This window comes from Trachymyrmex cornetzi, unplaced genomic scaffold (assembly GCF_001594075.2).
Source record: "Trachymyrmex cornetzi isolate Tcor2-1 unplaced genomic scaffold, Tcor1.1 scaffold98, whole genome shotgun sequence".
Lineage (NCBI taxonomy): Eukaryota > Metazoa > Arthropoda > Insecta > Hymenoptera > Formicidae > Trachymyrmex > Trachymyrmex cornetzi.
In genome coordinates this window covers 120907-139862 of record NW_017300333.1, presented here as the reverse complement: position 1 = coordinate 139862, position 18956 = coordinate 120907, and the positions used below count along the sequence as shown (strand labels likewise).

The following is an 18956-nucleotide window of genomic DNA, read 5'->3' as shown; positions in this document are numbered from 1 at the left end:
AAAATTAGTACCAAATTTATTAAAATCTAATAAGATTTAATTTCATCCAATAATTCTAAGTTTAATATATTATATTATATTAATATAAACGAAATCATACGTATCAACATAAATGAAGCGATAAAAATACGAATAAAATTCACAATATTTCGGAACACTACGCAAGCGTCGTTCCTGTATTCAAACGTAACTGTAAGTAAAATCGTCAATTTGTAATAAAGTATATTTTTTTATCGTAGAATACCAAGAATATCCTTTGGGCAGGCTCGTCCCCCTTTTCCTTCGCACACGCACGCAGAAGGTGACCATTCGTCGCGGAAAAAGAAAAAAAAAAGGAAAAAAGCGCGGCGCGACATTTCGTCGCGATTGGATCTCCACGTCGCCTCTCATGATTTCCACGTTCGTGCGCGACGATGCCGGGCTCGTCGGAATTTCTCGGTTACATCATCACAAGTTTTTGCGGCGGCGCTCGCACTGTGCGCGCACACCGACGTCCGACGTCCGGCATGTATGCGGCGTACGCGCTCGCACCAGCTCGCATGCCGCCTATGTCCTACAAGCCCGCTGGACAAAGTTGTGGCCGGTATCAATTGGCCGTGCTCTCCGCGTTATACACCGGTCGACCTTCTGGAGTTGCAACACGAGACCTGACACAGATAGAAGAGACTGCGCCTGCTTCAGCGGCAACACACAGCGAACCAGTCGGCCCAGGCAGGCATCGCTCAGGCTAACGTAGTGCATGCCTTGCGAAACTGCCGGCAGGCCGACCGGCCGTTCGTTTCAACGGGGAAAAACCCGTTAATTTCGTCGGGATAAAATCAATCAAAGTTAGATAGAATCACGCCGCTAGAGCCTGGAAGATCGCTACGACTCGCCACGACCGGTGCGCGCGGTGGATCGATTAGAGTGTGGCGCGCGAGGCGATGCCATATCGCGGAGCGCGGAGAACGCTTCGCGTTGCTCTTTTCGATGAAAAACGACCCGGCCATATAGAGGTGATCCCTCTGCCCGACGAGCCTCGGCCTTATTCCCTCAAAACGACCCTGACCACTCGATCTCGGCCAGTGGCGTAAACAGAGGATGATTTTTTTTAACTTGAAACGAGCTGTATAGAAAATCGCTTACAAAATCGCTGTCAAAAGTAATGTAAATTTTGGGAAATGTATTGAGAGAAAAGTATTTCATACTTGTGACTATAGGTAATTGCATAGTAAAATATTGCATAGTATAATTATGATTAAGAACGTCATAATAATAATAATAATTGTTTTTATCAACTTTTATAGAGTGAATCTCACTCTTAAAGATTGAAAATTGAACCACCTTTTTCCAAGACTGGCTCAATTCTCATTCTTTAGAATGAGATTGCATTCTAAAGAATTTAAAGAATGTACTTATAGCTCTATATACAAAAAAATATATACTTGGCATCGGAAACGACTATAATTTGTACTCGTTTATAATAATAATAAAAATAGAGTTTTTATCTATAATTATTTTATCATGTAATTATAGTCTCAAATATCAAACATTTATTTCTCAATATGTGTTATCGAATATATAATAAAATTTATGTACGTGCGTTATCATGGTGTTGCTGCAGCGAAAGTAGAAGAAGCTTAGGAAAAGATGATGATTTTACGGATTAATTTTCCGTTATAACGACCCGTTATAGCGGCCATTATCTATGCATATACTTATATTTATGCGTTATTACGAAAGGGAGTTATGTCAGAACATTTTTTTTGACATGTACGCGGTAATTAATAATTTCCTAATGAACGTAAAGCTAATTGAGGCGTCTGCATAATTATTTCTCGCTCAGTAGACGATCCAATTTCGCCTATGTTTAGAGGAGATGTTTGTACGCGCATACATGGTGCATTGCTTAAGCTGGAGACAGACTGACCGCGTTGATCGTGAAAGGGTTGAGAGGCGGTGCTCGTTTGTGCTACTGATCCGAGATTCTCGACGTGCGTCACCTTCGCAATGCGACGCAACGCCGAGGCGTAAGCAATTTGCGTTTCGACGAATCGCGAGTCGCCGCCGGCTCTTGATCTGGGACAATAAAGTCCACGGTCTTCCTGTGGGCGTATGTAACGCGAATAGCCTTCGATAGCTTCTTCACTATATATCTTAGACCGCGACTCAATATAGTAACAACTTATTGAATTCTACTGAATTTTTTTTTATTTATATATATATATATATATATATATATATGTGTAAGAATGAATATAAATATGTGAAATATAAATGAAGAAATTAATTAATTAAGGAATAATATTAAAAAAACAAACCTTTAATGATTTCAATACAAAATATTTAATTTTATTATTATACATATATAACTATATAGTGATTAAATATTAGATATCATTCAAAAATTCTTCAACAAAATCGCACTTGTGAGCAATACGGTATCACCATTGGCACCACTAGATCATATTCTAATAAAATAGTTCTTTGAATGCAAGTCATTGAGTTCGAAGACGAAAGTAAATGAGGATGCATCTCGATAGTATAGTTTTTAGTTCTGTACAAAAATTAATTTTATAATTCCTGGAAGAGTTATACATATTTAAACACAAATTTAAGGACAATAACACTTCAATTATGTATTATAAAGTTACAATAAGAATAAGTAAATAAATTATATAAAGTAAAAAAATAAAATAATATTTACTACAGTTACCATTTACCATAAATGGTTAATATTACTATATTTTCATAATTTATGTAACTGAGCTTCATATAATTCAGCTTTTTTGAAAAGAATGTTATATTAATCTATATGATTAGAGATGTAAAAAAACGGTATTTTTTACTTCGGAGAAAAGTATCAAGTAAAAAATTAGTTTTTTACTGTAAAAAAAAACGGTATTTTTTACCAAATCACATAAAATTCATGAAAAAACATAGAATTCGTGTTAAATATGTAGAAGAAGAAATAGAATTTATTTTCTTGTTATTTCGATATTTTTTAATACTTTTGTCTTTATAATTTTATATTGAAGCGGAAATATGTATTATTGGCTGTTGCAATTCTTGATGAGTTGATAATGGGTTAATAGGTCTGTTTACGTTGCTTGCACTCTTTGGATTCAGCATCTGTGCTTTCTTTTTTTTTTCAACGCGTTCGAATCTATTTTTCTAATCATATCACTTTAAGTGCAAAAATTTTTGGGGATTTCAAGCAATGCGACAGATCTGAATGACCTAAAAAAAATATCCGAGTAAAAAACTGTCAAAGCCGAAGGAAAAAAACTATTAGTTTCCGAATTTTTTACCCTAAAATTCTAGTATTTTTCCGTCGTTTACATCTCTATACATGACAAAATAAGTAGGTATTCACATGTACTGCGTCGATTGTATGAAATTGTGGACTAATCAAGAACGAATTTGCTCATTTCAGTATGTTAATATTTAAAGGACACTTTTATAAAAATGACACGGAGGTTGCACAGCAAGACTAAATAAGGCCGCGAAGCATCTGGCCCTGCGTAACGATGCGGTTACGCGGCGGCTGCGTTCGCGCGGTATTATCATAACGGGCAGTTGCGGAAAATGAGTTTCACGAACTTTTAAACGCGCGCGTCGCGAGAGTTCCGTCCCGTTCGCCTTCGTACCTTGCAGCCCAGGGCGAAACCGTTCGACCGCTATATAGCACGACTCGAGTGGAAAACGCTTCAGTACCTAACGGTGGCTTTCTATCTGTTGCAGGAGAACATCTCGACCCCGGAGCCCGCCGACATATCCGAGGACGATCACTATCCAAGTGAGCAAAACCTTTCATTATCTATATATCCTATAGCGTAAACCTCACAGCGTAGCCGAGCCCCCTTACGGTCGATGTCGAAGGTGGTGTCCCCCTTCGAACCTTCACCTGGCAAAGGATTACGAGATCGTAATCCTTACGAAACAAGGTGCGGAGGCCTACATTTGCCCGGTCGCGTGCGCGAACCAAGTTTTTATCACTCGACACGATCCGTTTCGAGTGCGTTACTCGTAGAAGAAGAATGTGTCCCTCGTCGTTTTTCGCGCATCTTTTCGTCGTCGCGGGGTCAGGTCGCAACCGTTTCGGGAATCTGACCCGAATTCTACGGCGGCGTCGCACGTTTTTACATTATTGAACCGTGTCGTGAATGATTTAAACGTCACTCCGTCCGCTGTGCCATGCCGTCGCGCGGCCGGTTCTCCGCCTCACCCTTTCTCTTTCCCTCTGTCGCCCCTCTCCCCCCCCCTCTCCCCCCCGCAGGCCTGTTCGCCGGCTAATAAATCTCTGCTCTCTCGTCATCGCGCGGCCGAAGCGCGCCCGTCCCGCCCGTCCGCTGTGTGTCACCGCTAATTCCGCCGCTCGGACGAACAAACGGAACCGCGCCCGCGCGATACGCTAGAAAATATCTCTGTGGATTGTCCCTTTGAACTATCCGGTCCGATTATGTATACGGGCTGTGCGCCCGCGTCGACGGGAACTATACGTGGAACATCGTTATTTCAGCCATTCCCGTGGAATTTGCGCAAATTATAGTAAGCTCGTATGTGTATATTGTTCATCACTGCCGCCGCCGCCGCCGTGGATTATTATAAGCTAAATTAGTTATTGACAGATCGAATTTCGTTCGCCACGTGTTCTAATGATAATCCTAAGTAAACACATCTTGAAACAGACGTTGATATGTTTCGTTAACTTTTATTTAATCCTCCGCTAGCAACATGAACTTTTAGTACCGCAGCACAGGCTTTTGCATAATGCACAGCACATATCAACCCATCAAAATCCTTCCTTTCCTCTCATTTCATGGAAAAGAATTTTTATTGATTAATTTTCTTATGCACTATGCAAAAGTCAGCAACCTTAACTCTTCTGTCAATAATGTAGAGGTCTTCGAGAAAAAAAAAGAAATTTTTTTATTGTTCCGGATTATAAAAATCAGACAAAATTCTGATATACTTGTCAAAGCTTTAACAATAAATTTTTACTATTATAGAAATTGGATTGTATTTCACTTATTTTTTGCAGATTTAAAATCTATCAAAATTCACAATCAAAATTAATATTGATGGTGCCTTTAAAGACCTTAGTTGCTAATGGAAGGTTTAAAAAAGAAGCCGAAACTTCTTTGATTTTCGTGTACTTAGATATGCGCATCATAAAGTAGATAAGACGTAAATGATAAATTGTTACTAAACAATCTGAATTAATAAATTATTGAAAAGAAAATAGAAATGGATTATTTAAAATAAGTTAAACGGAAAGATTAAATTTTTCTGCGGATGAAATGGGTTACTTATGTGTGAATCGAATATTCCTTGAACATTTCCCGGTAAATCCTTGCAGGATCTCAGACGGTAATAAATCAAGGTATAATAATCTAAGGGTTAATGTCGGCTATTCGATTCCGATGTACGTACGTTCGCGGCAGCTCGCGTGGCACGGATCGATATAACGAATTAGTAGTATCGAACGCGTTGCTCGGCATTCGATTACGGTTTCACGACGTACAGAAGAGCGGCTCGTCTTCGGCGTGCAGAGAGGAATGGACATGTATGGTGCCGCGTTACATGCGCAGTGTGCGGTCAGATAAAAAAAAAAAAAGACGGAATCAATGATTTCGTGAGAGAAGCAAGAAATACATGTACTACATGACACACATATGTATACAGACATCGATCTAAATGTTCAATTGAGCTTATCTTTGACCAAATTCCTCTGAATGACGACAAGTCTCTTTAAGAGCGATTTGGAAATCATCTAGTTAAAACGCGGTGACAGATCAAAATGCGAAACAGGTCAAAAGTCTTTACGAAGCAACGATAAGTAATTATCGTAGAAAAAATTGTAAAAATTATAGCGTCGCGTTTGGCGTTTAAGATTCTTACATAGAAAGAAGTTTTGTTGAAATGTTTAAAAATTTAGCTAGATATAGGTCTAAAAATAATTTTATAGGACGTTCAAACTGAATTTCTAGAATGTCAAAACTTTTTGTAGCCATTGTTTATCATGCTTGAGTTTCCTACAATAATTATTTCGATGATCCAACAAAAATTATTTACATCTACATCTGTATTTTTGGATAGATACAAATTTGAAAATTTTGTTGTACCATCAATAAAATAATTATATCGAAAACAAAAACATAATGAGCAATGCAGCACAAAGTTTTTAACATTGTAGCAGTTTGAGCATTTTACACAATTTTCGGAATCCAACAAAATTATACTTCAACATAATCGTTCTTTCCATGTATTATGCGATAGAAAATTTTTGTGAAGAAATATCGTTTTGCATTACCTGCACCCTTCGGATCGATGTTCCGTAATCTGCTTTCCTTTTTCATTCACGCGATTTGAATGTCACGCGTTTAGCACACTGCACTTTGATTCTTTCATTAGATAACTATCCTTCTGATTCGTAAGTTTTAAATGCTTTCCTCCACTCTATCTCGAATAATACTCGAGAGTCGTGCGTAAGGCCACGACTGTAAGCGATAAGCAATGAGCTACGACTTGTGAATGGTTGAATTTGTTTATTAATCTTTTTAATTTTACTCTTATTCCATATTATACATTTATGAAGATAAATTCTCATTTATTACATTTGTAATAAATTAATCTTACAGAAACCAATTTTAGAGATTTATCAGAATTCAGATATTTCAAGATCAATGTCGATATTGATTAGGAAACATATTCACGTCATTACATTACTCATCGAGTCATCGCTCGTCGTTCGCCAATGTGCATGCAACGGTCTTCTTTATATCAATCACGTTTTCGGCAACTATCGCTATCGACGCCTTATTTTTTGTTTGTGTCACTTGAATTACGTTGTTTACTCGACAGCGCAGTTGACGCAAGCGAGTTTTGCACTGAAAAAAATCTGATAAGCTACTAAATGTTAAGTGGAAAAATTTCAATCGAATGTTCCGTTAATGCAATCAGAAATAATTTTACTTTTCTAAATATTTAATAATTATGACCAAACAATTTAATTAACTGTTTGATAATGATTTCTAAATATTTAGAAAGTAAAATTATGTTTGATTATACATATATATTATATATGACCCAACATTTGATTGAAATAATTTCACTCGACGTTTGGTTTGGTAACTATTACCAGACTTTTTGTTCAGTGTGGGGATCATAGAATATACAAAAAGGCGTACGTCATCGCTCATTCTAAGGTATCAGTTCGATCGGTACATCAAGATGACAAGTCACGGCATGCGCTAAGACTGGCTTGTAGATCTCGCCAGGCTCCTCGGTAGTCCCCGGTGAATATCTGACGAAGCAAGTCGTGTGGACAGGACGTCGTTAATCGCGCCGTCGAATTCTACCGCGACGCTGATCAATAATACAACAACCGATATCCCTCGGCCAGCTCGATCGCACTGGAGGATAAATCAATGGCGCATACTTCGACAGGGAGTTAATCGTAGACTCACTTACTCGGGGGTTTAATTCGTCGTGGCCGCGGGGTTGGTTAGTTTTTATCGGAGAGCCCGTGTAAATTACTCGATCGATTAATAATCGTAAACGGTCCACCGCCAGCTGTGACGGTCGAGCTATGTGGCCTGCCGGCCAGCCGATTTATCAGTTTCGGGTAATTAAACCTGTTGCGTTATTAAATCGAGGACGTCAACGACGTTGTTGTTTTGTAAGCTTAATTTATTCGGCCGCGATTCGTCCGGGGCTCGCCTCACGAGCTCAGGTAGCTGATAAGTGATAACAGCCTCCGGCGTACGAGGCCAGCCACCGCGGAGGTAGATGATGAATGTCGCGACTCGTTTGCGATATAAGATCACGTCCGGTTGTATGACTCCACTCTCGTATGAGCAAGGACTCCTGTTTGCGGGAAAGAATGCCCTCGAGCCTTGCATGCGTAGTTTTGTACGGCGTGCTATCGTTTACATATGTAGTTTTCTAACTTGTTTCAAGCCAATTGGCACTTTTAATTTCGGCAGACACGATCATGAAAGATCCGGATAAGCTGAAGCTGATGCTGCTCGCGTGGAACTATAATCTCCAGGCACAGGCGCAGGCACAGGTCCAGGCTGCCAACGCGGCTCTCTCGCCAAATAACTCGTCGACTACCACAGCTACCACTGTTGGCACACCAATCACCAGCCAATCAGCCATTTCCACGGCAAACAACACTATTAACAACTCCACTCTCACAGGTAATACCTTATTTCATTGGCCGGCATATGCGGCGTTTTCGAGCGTGTCGCGATGTCCTAAGCTATATGCGAATGTATTCGCAAATTGCGCGTAAAATGTTAAGAACCAAATGGCGTTTTTAACCTTTACAGAACGAGAAAGGCATTACAGTGCCGCTGAAACAGTGTCATATTTTCAGGCAAGAAATACAATGAAATATTGAATTATAAGTAACAAATCTTACTCAAGAAAAAGAGATTTTTTAAATAGACCCTCGTTCTTTAATATTTTAAGCCCTTTTTGTAAATTAGTCTAATGATTTTTAATCAGGGTTGTTAGCGATCAGGGAAATCAGGGATAACCGAGAAAAGTCAGGGAAATTATTATCAAGGAATTTATTAATCTAAGATAAAATTAAATGACTGTAAAATTCTAAGTTTAAACTTTACTTCTTTAAAAATTATGAAATAGAATTAAAAAAATTTTTTTTAAATGCAGTGCAAATATTTTTTTTTTATTTTAAAGTGAGCAATTTGCAGAAAACTATTAACAGACATTGTTAAATAGAAAAAACTTAACTTTGCAAAAATTAAAATATGTATGTATTAAATATATATGATGAACATTTCGTAAATCATTTCTATAATTAAAATTAATTAAAATGATAATTGAAACATAAAGTGTTTTAATGAAATGATTAATGCCCGTATTCGCGTCTTATATTTAAGGCTTAATTAAATTTATCTTTAGATGCTCTACGAATTATTTTAATTATTGGCTACTGAGCATCTCAAGAAAATTTAAGGAAGACCTTGAATATAAGGTCTGAGTATGAATACGGACAAAGATCTCAATAAAAAATGTGCAAAACAAAGATACATGTATATCCGCTGTTTCCCGTAATTCATTTGTTTTTTAACTTATCGCGTATCAGTAGTCGTATGTTCCACTTAACGTTTGCAACACACTGCAAGTCGTATTATTATTTATATTTATAACTTATTCTTTAAGATAAATAATTCTTTGAATGTAAATATTTTTTCTTTGTACTATTTATAAAATGAAATATTTTAATATTTTTCTTTGTTTTTATTCAGAGAAAACTGAGAAAACCGAGAAAAGTCATGTAAATTTTTTTCTTTTTCGCTAATAACCCTGAAATTGTACGTTAGAGAAGAAAAAAAAACTTCTTTCGGAAAAAGTAATTCCGCTCAAATATCTAAAAATTTAATTAAATACAGATCTTAAAATGATTTTATTTGATTATCAAAATAACTATGTAGTATGCTCGAACTGATTGCAAGAATGTCAAATTTTTTTGTAATATTGTTGTGTTTTATACATAATTTTTTAAATAGTTTGGCAGGCAAAATTATTTTCAGATTTGTATCTAACTAAATTTTTAGATATTTAAATAAAATTGCTTTTTCCGTATATTTGTGCTTTGAGAGATGTATATAAATGATCTTAAAGATCTGCACTATAGATGAATTTTTTCTCCTTTTATATTTTCTACAATATTTGAAACTTTCCTCGTAATCGTTTTTTCTTTTACCTCAGCTTTTACAAGTTCTTATTACGAGACCATACATCTTAGAATTTAATGTCATTAACTGTTTTCAACGACTATCAATGAAGGAGAATCAATATCGCAGCTGGTCGCATTACGTGCAGTTTCAGTCACAACTTTGCTTATGTGATTGCGAACGTCACGGTATACGGAAAAAAAAAAGAAGAAAAAAGATTTGCCTCGCGAAATCGACAGGCGAGACGTTTAACGGAATCCATTACGGGACGAAAGATGTCTAGACGTCTTTCTTTCTTTCTTCTTCGTCGCGAAAGGACTCGACGAAGTTACGTACGCCAACGTCCCATTGATGTCGTTCTGACTGACGAAATCCCACTTATGAAAAGAACCTTGCTCCGCCTGGCGTAAGCGCAACCGGGGGCTTTAATGCTCAAGTTTTGCGTCCTTCTCGCGCGTGTGACGCGCGGCGCGACTCTGCTCGGCGGAGTGAATTGCAGGTTTCGCGGGGCCAAGGTGTACCGGCCATTTAGCTCGTAAAGTTTTGTCGTCGTGCGCGACGTGACTAATGGATCGCCGACCTAGGACGTACCCCGTGGCGTAGAAAGAGCAATTCGACGCGCGTCTCATTTGCCTATGTGTATTTGTAATCGTGTACGCGAGCGGTCTCTCCTCGCCGTTTCACACCCACGCATTCCGGCGAAATACGCGTCAGGAGGGTGAATCGCGGGGGTGAGACACGCCGTGAATCCTTGTGCTTTTCCCCGCCGCCGGCGATGAATCAGTGCGAGCAGAAAGCCGCACGCGAGAGACGAGGAATGCAGCCGATATCTTCGAGCATCAATACTTCTCTCGGAATTGGCGATGCGAATGCGGTGTGCATTGTTGTACGTCATCCTCGTTCATTAATTCTTACGTAATCGCAACAGAAACTTGCATTCTTTCGAAATACTGCAATCTTGCCTCTAAGCAGTACCTGTTAAAACTCGATTTTTTTAGATCTCTCTCTCTCTATCGTTCGATTTTTTATGTTTTAATATTTAACCTTTATAAGATGGAAAAGCCATTGCATTCTAAAAAATATCGGTGCGGATTTAACACTATGCGGTGTCTACATAATTCTCACTGTGTTTGGTACTGCTATTAACATCAAAAATGATGTAGATTTAACACCATGAGTTTTAAACCCATATACCAATATTTTTTAGAGTGTATAGTGGCGCTGAAGCTGTCACATTTTGAGTCAAGAAATACAATAAAGTAATCTTTATAAAAAGGAAAATTGAGATTTTAAAAATAGATGATATTTTTCAAGATTTTAAATTGGATAATAGTTTAACGCGATGTTCCTTTGTTTCGACAACATTTCTAGTTTCATGTTATGTGTTAAATTAATTTTGGATTACATGATCAATTGTATTATACACTGAAGAGGATCCAATAACCCCAGGATCGAAACATCTGTAATTTAATATTCAATACATTTATTCCGATACACAAATATGGTGGCTCACATATTTGGCTTTATTTCACCTTATTGATTTATTCTTTGGAGAGCCTTTACTCAATTTGTATTTAAAAATAGACCTTCGCTTTCTGGTAGTTAAGCTTTTTCTAACCTGTCTTTTTGTTTCTTACAATATTAAAGTGCCGATATCTTTATAATGTTAAAATACCGTTTGTATTTCCGATTAACTAGAGAAGGCATGCGCCTAAGACATCTTGTACTTTGATACTTCGTGCTCGAGCGGCCTGGTTGAACACAGAGCCGAGTCATGTGAATGGGAGCGTCGAATGTAATGCGGTAATTGTGTCGGTCGATGGACATTGAAAGTTGAATATCGAAAATCGCAGAGTGGACGCACGGAAAGGCCATTAGTCGAACTATTACGATGTCGTAAGTGGGTCCATCAAAACGATTTTGAATTATCTGTGTTATTAATGCTTGTGCAAGCTATTTTTCTAATGCAAAGAGCAAGAAACGTTATGATTTTCAGTAAAGTTATATTATGTAAAAATATTAAACGTATATGAAAGTATTACGTGTATTTATAATAATTATAAACCGCATAAAATTTAATGAAGCTAGTAATTTTTCAATCAAATTTGATTTTAATTGAAATTTTATCAATCTAATAAATTTCCATTTTTAATAAAAAGATTAAGTCCTTTTTATTTAATTTGATTAATTCTCGAGAGCTCGATTTTATTCTTTCAAATAAATTATATTGTTTAAATCCTTTCTATTCGTAAAATATCAAAATTAACGTTTCACACGAATTGCATATATCTGTAATCAAGAATTGCTCAATTATTCCACAAACTCAACGCTTTTTTTCGTTAATTAAACCGTGTTATACGCAAAACATCCTCGTTGACAAAAGAAATACGCGTGTTAATTGTCACGCGCGTCCTTAATGTCACGATAATCACGCAACGATCTCCAAGGCGCCGAACGTTTCCGCGCGGTACTGTATGCTCTCGGGATTCGTCTGTTGTTCAGTTATGTTGCGGAAGGATAATTCACCATACCCCTCCACCTCGGTGTGCCTCTTCCACCTATCCTCCCTGGCAGCTATTTGAAACTGGTTTCGAAGCGGGCCTCTATATCTCGGACGTAGTCATTGCGTAATGAACCAGCCATCGGCCGAAGAGACGAGTAGATATATATATATATATATATATATATATATTTATATAGCATATGTATATATATATATACGTACTATATGCGCATACCAACACATTTACTGCACAACGGACAGACCTCTCTTCTCTCTCGTCGCACCATCCCTCCCTCCCTCCCACGTGATGACCATCGCAGATTCCACATCTTGCACGGAGGACTTCTCTCACCGCGGAGTCCGTCCACTTCGTAGACATGCGTTTCGCAAATCGATTTCTCGATGGAGCCGCTTCTTCTGCCGCACCATCACGAGCGGGAAAAGCGACAGGAGTCGTCGATTTGCCGGTCGCAAGTTGCAAGTCCACGATTCGATCTCAGCCCCGATCTCTCGATGTAATTTCGCACCGCGGGATTCGCCAATTTTCAACCAAGGATTCGTGGTTGTTTGTAATTTTGTGCACGTCCCATTTTAGTCTAATCTAATACAATCGAAATATTGTAATTTCTTAAAATTCAATAATATATATATATTTTTTTTTTTCAAAATATACTTACATGTATATACAAGGAAAGAACGATTTTGCCGAAACATTAAAAAATTTATGTAGATACAGTTCTAAAAATAATGTTGTTAGATCATCAAAATAATTATGTAGGAAATTTATCAAGCATGATGAGCATTGTTGTAAAAAGTTTTGACATTTAACAATCAATTTGAGCATTCTACATAATTATTTTTATAGTCTGAAAAAATTATTTTCAGATCTCAACTAATTCAATTTTTAAATACTTTAGCAAAGTCGTTCTTTCTATGTGTATACACACATCATGTATAAATTAGATACCGTTTCGTATTTGGAGAATATTTATATTAACACATAATTTTTTATATCAATGAAGAAAATAATTTTTTTGGAAATGAGTTGCGAAATAACAATAATCTTATCCAAAAAATCTCTAGATTGTGTTGGAAATCGATGAAGTTTCTCGATAAAGTTACTTTATCTACTTGGATATTATGATAAAAAAGAGACACGACGAGACTGCGGGAACATCTTAGTTTCTCATCTCTTAATGCACTCCGCGGTAGAGTCGGCGTAATATTTATAATTTACAACGGACGCGCAACTTTCCCCAACGGGCGCATACGCGACGATTATGCTTGAGATATATCACAAAATCACAATGTCTTAAATGTAACTGCTTCCGGATCTGAGTCATATATCAAGACAATCATACATAACATTTGACTTAAATATTTATTCTTAAAGATCGTCTTTTCGATAATAATGAACATTCTATTTTTCAAATATGTTCAACTTTAAATCATTAACAGCATTTAAATACACATTTAAGAATAATCGTAGAATTTGTATATCAATTATTACTATCTATTTGTCTTCAAATAGATAGTAATAATTGATATAGTATAAAATAAATGAATAAAAAAATGTATGAACAAATTTAAGACTAAGAAATATAGCGAAATTAAAGAGTCAAAAGAATCGTTACATAAAAGACTTTAGAAGTTAGCGCGAAGTAACGAATAAAGAAATAAAAATGAAAAAGTCTGAAATGTTATTAGATTATTATCGGAAATTAAATTGATAATGTAAAAAATAAGTTAAATAAATTAAGATAAATATGAGGAAAACTTCATTTAATTGTCAAGGATAATCGTTTAAAAGTATAAACCGAGAACTTCCGAATTCTCTTTCACGACACGGGCACGCACATGCCATCACGCGCAACGTTCTACTATGGTCAGTGACATTTATGAGGGACAAGATAATACGTCTTCGTCCATCCTCGCGATTACACGTTACCATCCCGAGCGGTAGACAGTTTCATACCTAGTCCGAAGTACCGTGGGCGTACGTGGCTTGTCTGCGGATTTTGTAACGCTAAGCTAGGTTCGCTCACATATACGCGAGTGTACGCAATACGCCGGCGAGTTGCCTAGAAAAAGAGGAAGTACTTGGTGTGGTCGTAGGGGCCGGAGTATTAGTTTCCCTTTGCGGGAACGCGAGGTCGAGGGAATGAACCTCCCCCGCCGCCGCCGCCGCCGCCGCCGTCGACTCATTTCAGGTTCAGGCCAGCGGCCAAGAGGCGAGCTCAGGAACAGTGCTAGTTGGTGTGGGATTGGCAACCGGCTTTCTAGCCCGTGCGGCCAGTCTAGCCGTGCGTCCAGCTTCGCTTATGTGCGTCGCTGTTCCCTACCTTCTCCGACTATTCTTCGGCGATACCCGGCATACGCTCGCCGCAGGCCGGGAACCCTCTCTTCGCTGCGTGTGATGCCGTACCCTCTTAGAGAGCGTTGCGCACATACCTACACATGTTCACGTATACATACACGTACGTCACGTACGTGCGCGATTTTTTCCATAGCCTACGCGTACCGCATGCGTGTGCGTGTGAGAATCGAAGTGCAGCAACCTCCAAGTGGGATCGCGAGAGTAAGAGAAAGAGATGGGAGAAGAGGGAGAGAGGGAGAGGCAGAGAGAAAAGAGGAAAGAAACGGTGCCTCCGCCAGCACGCCTCCTGGACGAGGGTCCAGTTTCCTAGGTCGTCCGCTCGCGCGTTCAGTTACTGGTTCTACCGGAATCCTCCTAGAAAGATGCGTTGCGATCGTTGAACAACTCGAAGGAATCAGGATCGCTCGTTCGAGCGCCTGAGATAGCTGCGCCTAGATAGACTTTTGCGTCTACGCGCGGAGGAAGTTGAAGCGCCCGGCAGAAAGTTGCCCCTCGATGATGCAAATGTTCCAGGACGTTGCGTTGCCTTGCAACGCGTTCGCCTCGACGGCGGGGTGATGCCTTGGAAACTACGCTCGGAAGAATTCGATTCCAGAATGTAGATTAGTTCGCGCACACAGCGGAGGAAGTAGAGCTGAAAGAAGAACGTGCCCGGTTGAGGCTAGCCGCATCATCAGAAAACAAATACATCTCGTGTAACCGTATATCATCGTCTCGAGACATTCTTATTTTACATCTCTAAATGTGTCCAATTCTCGATCTAGATATTAATAATGAATAGACCCTACAATAGAATTTGGCCACGAAAGATTTTATCAAAATTCTGCAAGAGAGAAGAATATATATATACTATATATACTGTCTCTTTGTACATGTATACTGTCTTACTCTAACTTATACTTGGCTCACTCCATAACCTTAATTAACCCTTCGTCGGCAATGGGAAATTTTCACTCTTCGTTCGCAATCTGGGTCTTCGAACTTCAGGGCAGACTTTTATAGCTGATATTCATAGTCCATGCTTATTTCAAGATAGTCTTAAGTAATATCTTAAAATGTTAAACGATTCCGTGATTGGCTTATGACATCTTAAGATTATAATTTAAACGGTCGTAAATATATGAGAACCAACTATAAATATACAGCTTATATTGTTCCGAGTAACTGTATAAAAATCTAGAAAAGTTCTTACGTGCTTGTGTGAAAGCTTTAACAAGTTTTTACTATCGTAGGAGTTAGATTGTCCACTTATTTATTTTTTATATAGATTTAAATTTATTTATAGAGTGAGACAATCTAAGTTAGAGGAGATAGCATATATTCAAGGAAATTATGTATATAACTTTCTCTCTCGTAGGATTTGATAAAATCGTAACCAGACTTTGTCATAGGGTCTCTAATAATGACAGGAATAACGTTTCGGGGTTATCATAAAAAGGATCTTTAAAATATAATTGAAATTTCCTTTTTAATACATATTTTATATTTTGTATTTATCGGAATATACATGTATATAGCGGGTTATGCATATTTATGAGAAAAGTAATTTGAGTAGCGTGTAGAAAATTAACGCGAAGTTGCCGGATGGCTTTGTACAGACATCTCCGTCGTTGACGTGTGATTGTACGAAATGGCAGCCGCAAACCTGTCCCTTTTTTTAAATCGGAACCAAGGAGAGTCCCAGGTGGAAGAGGTCCGCAAGGCTCGTTGGCCTCTTTACGATCCCCCTGCGGCACTCCCTGTCGACAATCCATACACTTCTTCGTACGTGGAGTCTCTCGGCGGCCACGACTCGTACCTGTCCCCATCGACATCCTCTCCTCGTGAAAGCACCTTTACCGTACGTTCTCTCCTGAGATCGTGACGGTAGAAGACCGCACCGCCTTTTAACACCTTGCACACGCTATCGGGGCTTATTACGGGTTTTGAGAACGGATCGCCGTTATTATTGTAGAGAAGAAACACGATCTATACAACAGCCGGCCGAATGACGGTCCAGTCTTTTTACTGTCGTCGACACAAGTGATGTACCAAGTTTCATTCTGTCCTCTATATAGAAAGAGTTCAACACAATTTTGTCTGTCTCGTTTTGCCAATGCGTTGATTTGGTGTCAATTTTAATTTCTCTAAGACTTTCGCAAGGATTTTAGCAGGGCAAAATTCATTCCGAGTATAACTGTAATCCATTTAATAACTGAATATCATACAAGCAATTGATCAGAAAAAGTTCGCTGTCAAGGTTACAAACTCTTTAATTATATTCTTCAAATATATAGATATGCACTGCACTGATACTATTGTACTTATATGATAATCATAACTGAGACTGTGATCCAAAGAAGTACGTCAAGCAAGGTTACTTAATGAAGAAAGTCGGCACTTAACCGTTAACATTTGGGTATTTATCTCAAATTTCTCACCGACTTTATTATGTAATAATTATTTATCAGGTGTCCCAATCTGTAATATCGTTGAACACCGAAAAATCGCTGAAAAAAAGCCCAGCGACGGTTGTGACCGTTATCGAATTCACGACTGAATTCACATACCGAAATTCAACAGTTGATATCAACAATAACACGCACGCGGGTACAAGGCTAGGGAGTCGTTTAGGAAATGCTACCCTCTGTTGATCGATCATCCCTAATCAGTATCGTCACGCGAGCCGAACGTACACCGCATTTATCCTTATTATATTCGAGATAAATATACCACCCACATGCTCTTCTCTCTCTCTCTCTCTCTCTCTCTCACACGCGCGCGCGCTACTAGTCACGTATCTAGTCAGCCGCATATGACCGACTCCTAGCCTGGCCATGGCGTGGGAAGGGAAAAAATATTCCCTTCTTTTGTTCCAACCGCAACGTTCTCTATTCATAAATCGAAACAGCGCGAGGTGGCGATCTAATCATCGCGGTACAGCGGGCATTCAATGAGAACATTATTATTTTCCTGGTATTGCCGATGGAAGTTCCCCTTTTACTAGATAATTACCGATCGCGAACGCAAAGTGTTTCTATCACCAAATTTGCGTTATTAATTAGTAGTAATTATTAAAAATACCATTGTTCATATTACGATCATTATTGATGCTAATAATACTAATAATATCCATTTCAAATGACATTTAAATAATAATAATTAATTATTATCATTACCGTTATTAAAACGTTAATTATACCTATACCAATTTCTGCCTCGTTGATGAGAATTACAAAAATTTAGACCTCGGACTTCCGGGAGTATGCTAAACCATTACAAAATGTTTACTTTCGCAGATTCCCGAAACGGCTCATCAGAGCTGGTGGATATGCCAACGGGAACTGTTCCGAATCTAAGCGCTGTGGCGGGTGTCGGTGGCGAAGACATGGCTTCCTTATGGGCATCTTATGCTATGGGTTTCAAGAAAACGCCGCCACCAGCATCGGCGGCAACGCCCTCGCGGGCGGATCGCGATCGAGAGTCCAGTCCGCCCGGTGGCGAGGGGGCGGGAAGCGCCCACGATGAAACCAGCAGTAGTGGCAATAAGGAAGACGAGGACGATGATGATATAGACGCGGACGAGGGACTGGACCCAAGACACCACGATCCAGAACGTCTCAAGGCATTCAACGTAAGCATACGCGGTGGTTCAATCACGTAACTTTATCAAATTTCTTCTTTCAAACACTTTAAAGATATGTTTTGAAATATCTTGAATTGGAAATTTAGAAAATAATTAGCTCTCCCCGTTGCAGTGTGTAATTTTCTACTGTTTGTCAGCAACCTGGATCTCCGAACTTTGGTGCAGATTTTTATATTGTTCCGGACTGTATAAAACTCTGAAAAAAATTTTTCATACTGTGATGAAAGCTTTAACGAGTTTTACTATTACAGAAATGGGTTGTATTTTATTTATTTTTTGCGGATTTGAATATATCTATCAGAATTCACAATCAAAAAATCGACTGTGGCTTTAAAATCTCACGTTGCCGGCGGAATTTTAGCGATAATTATTACTCTCATTATCCTGCACTCGATGAATTAAAATGCGTACGGATAATCGAATTACGGTTCACACAATGGCGGTCTAACTGGTTGCTTTATGCAACTGTCGTTGCAAGAAAAGCGTCGTTCGCGCCTTGGATGGGAAAAGGGATCGTGCAAAGGGAGAAGAAAACGAAGCTCGGGCGGAGAAGTTCAGGCCGTCAGCATATTGGCGTCGGACCTTTCCGAAAAACCCTAATTATCGTAAAGTTTTATGAACGGTTGTGGCAGAGAGCCGACTCGCCAGGGAACAGGGCATGCCGTTTCTCTCGAAGTTTTTCCCCTTCATGTCCTGTTTCTCACATATATCTCTTTTTTTTTGCCCGTTTTCCCCGTGCGTGAAAGCCAAGCGGTTGTA

General features: G+C 38.7%; 1 protein-coding gene across 3 annotated transcripts in view; it reads left to right on the top strand.

Moving 5' to 3' along the window:
• Positions 1 to 18956, top strand: part of LOC108770001 (nucleolar protein 4-like) — a 90805-nt gene that overhangs the window by 62476 nt on the left and 9373 nt on the right. For all 3 annotated transcript variants that reach the window (XM_018521283.1, XM_018521282.1, XM_018521284.1), the window contains 3 exons: positions 3724 to 3778; positions 7971 to 8186; positions 17851 to 18185. In XM_018521283.1, coding sequence (XP_018376785.1) covers positions 3724 to 3778; positions 7971 to 8186; positions 17851 to 18185 — 606 coding nt within the window. The remainder of the gene's footprint in view (positions 1 to 3723; positions 3779 to 7970; positions 8187 to 17850; positions 18186 to 18956) is intronic.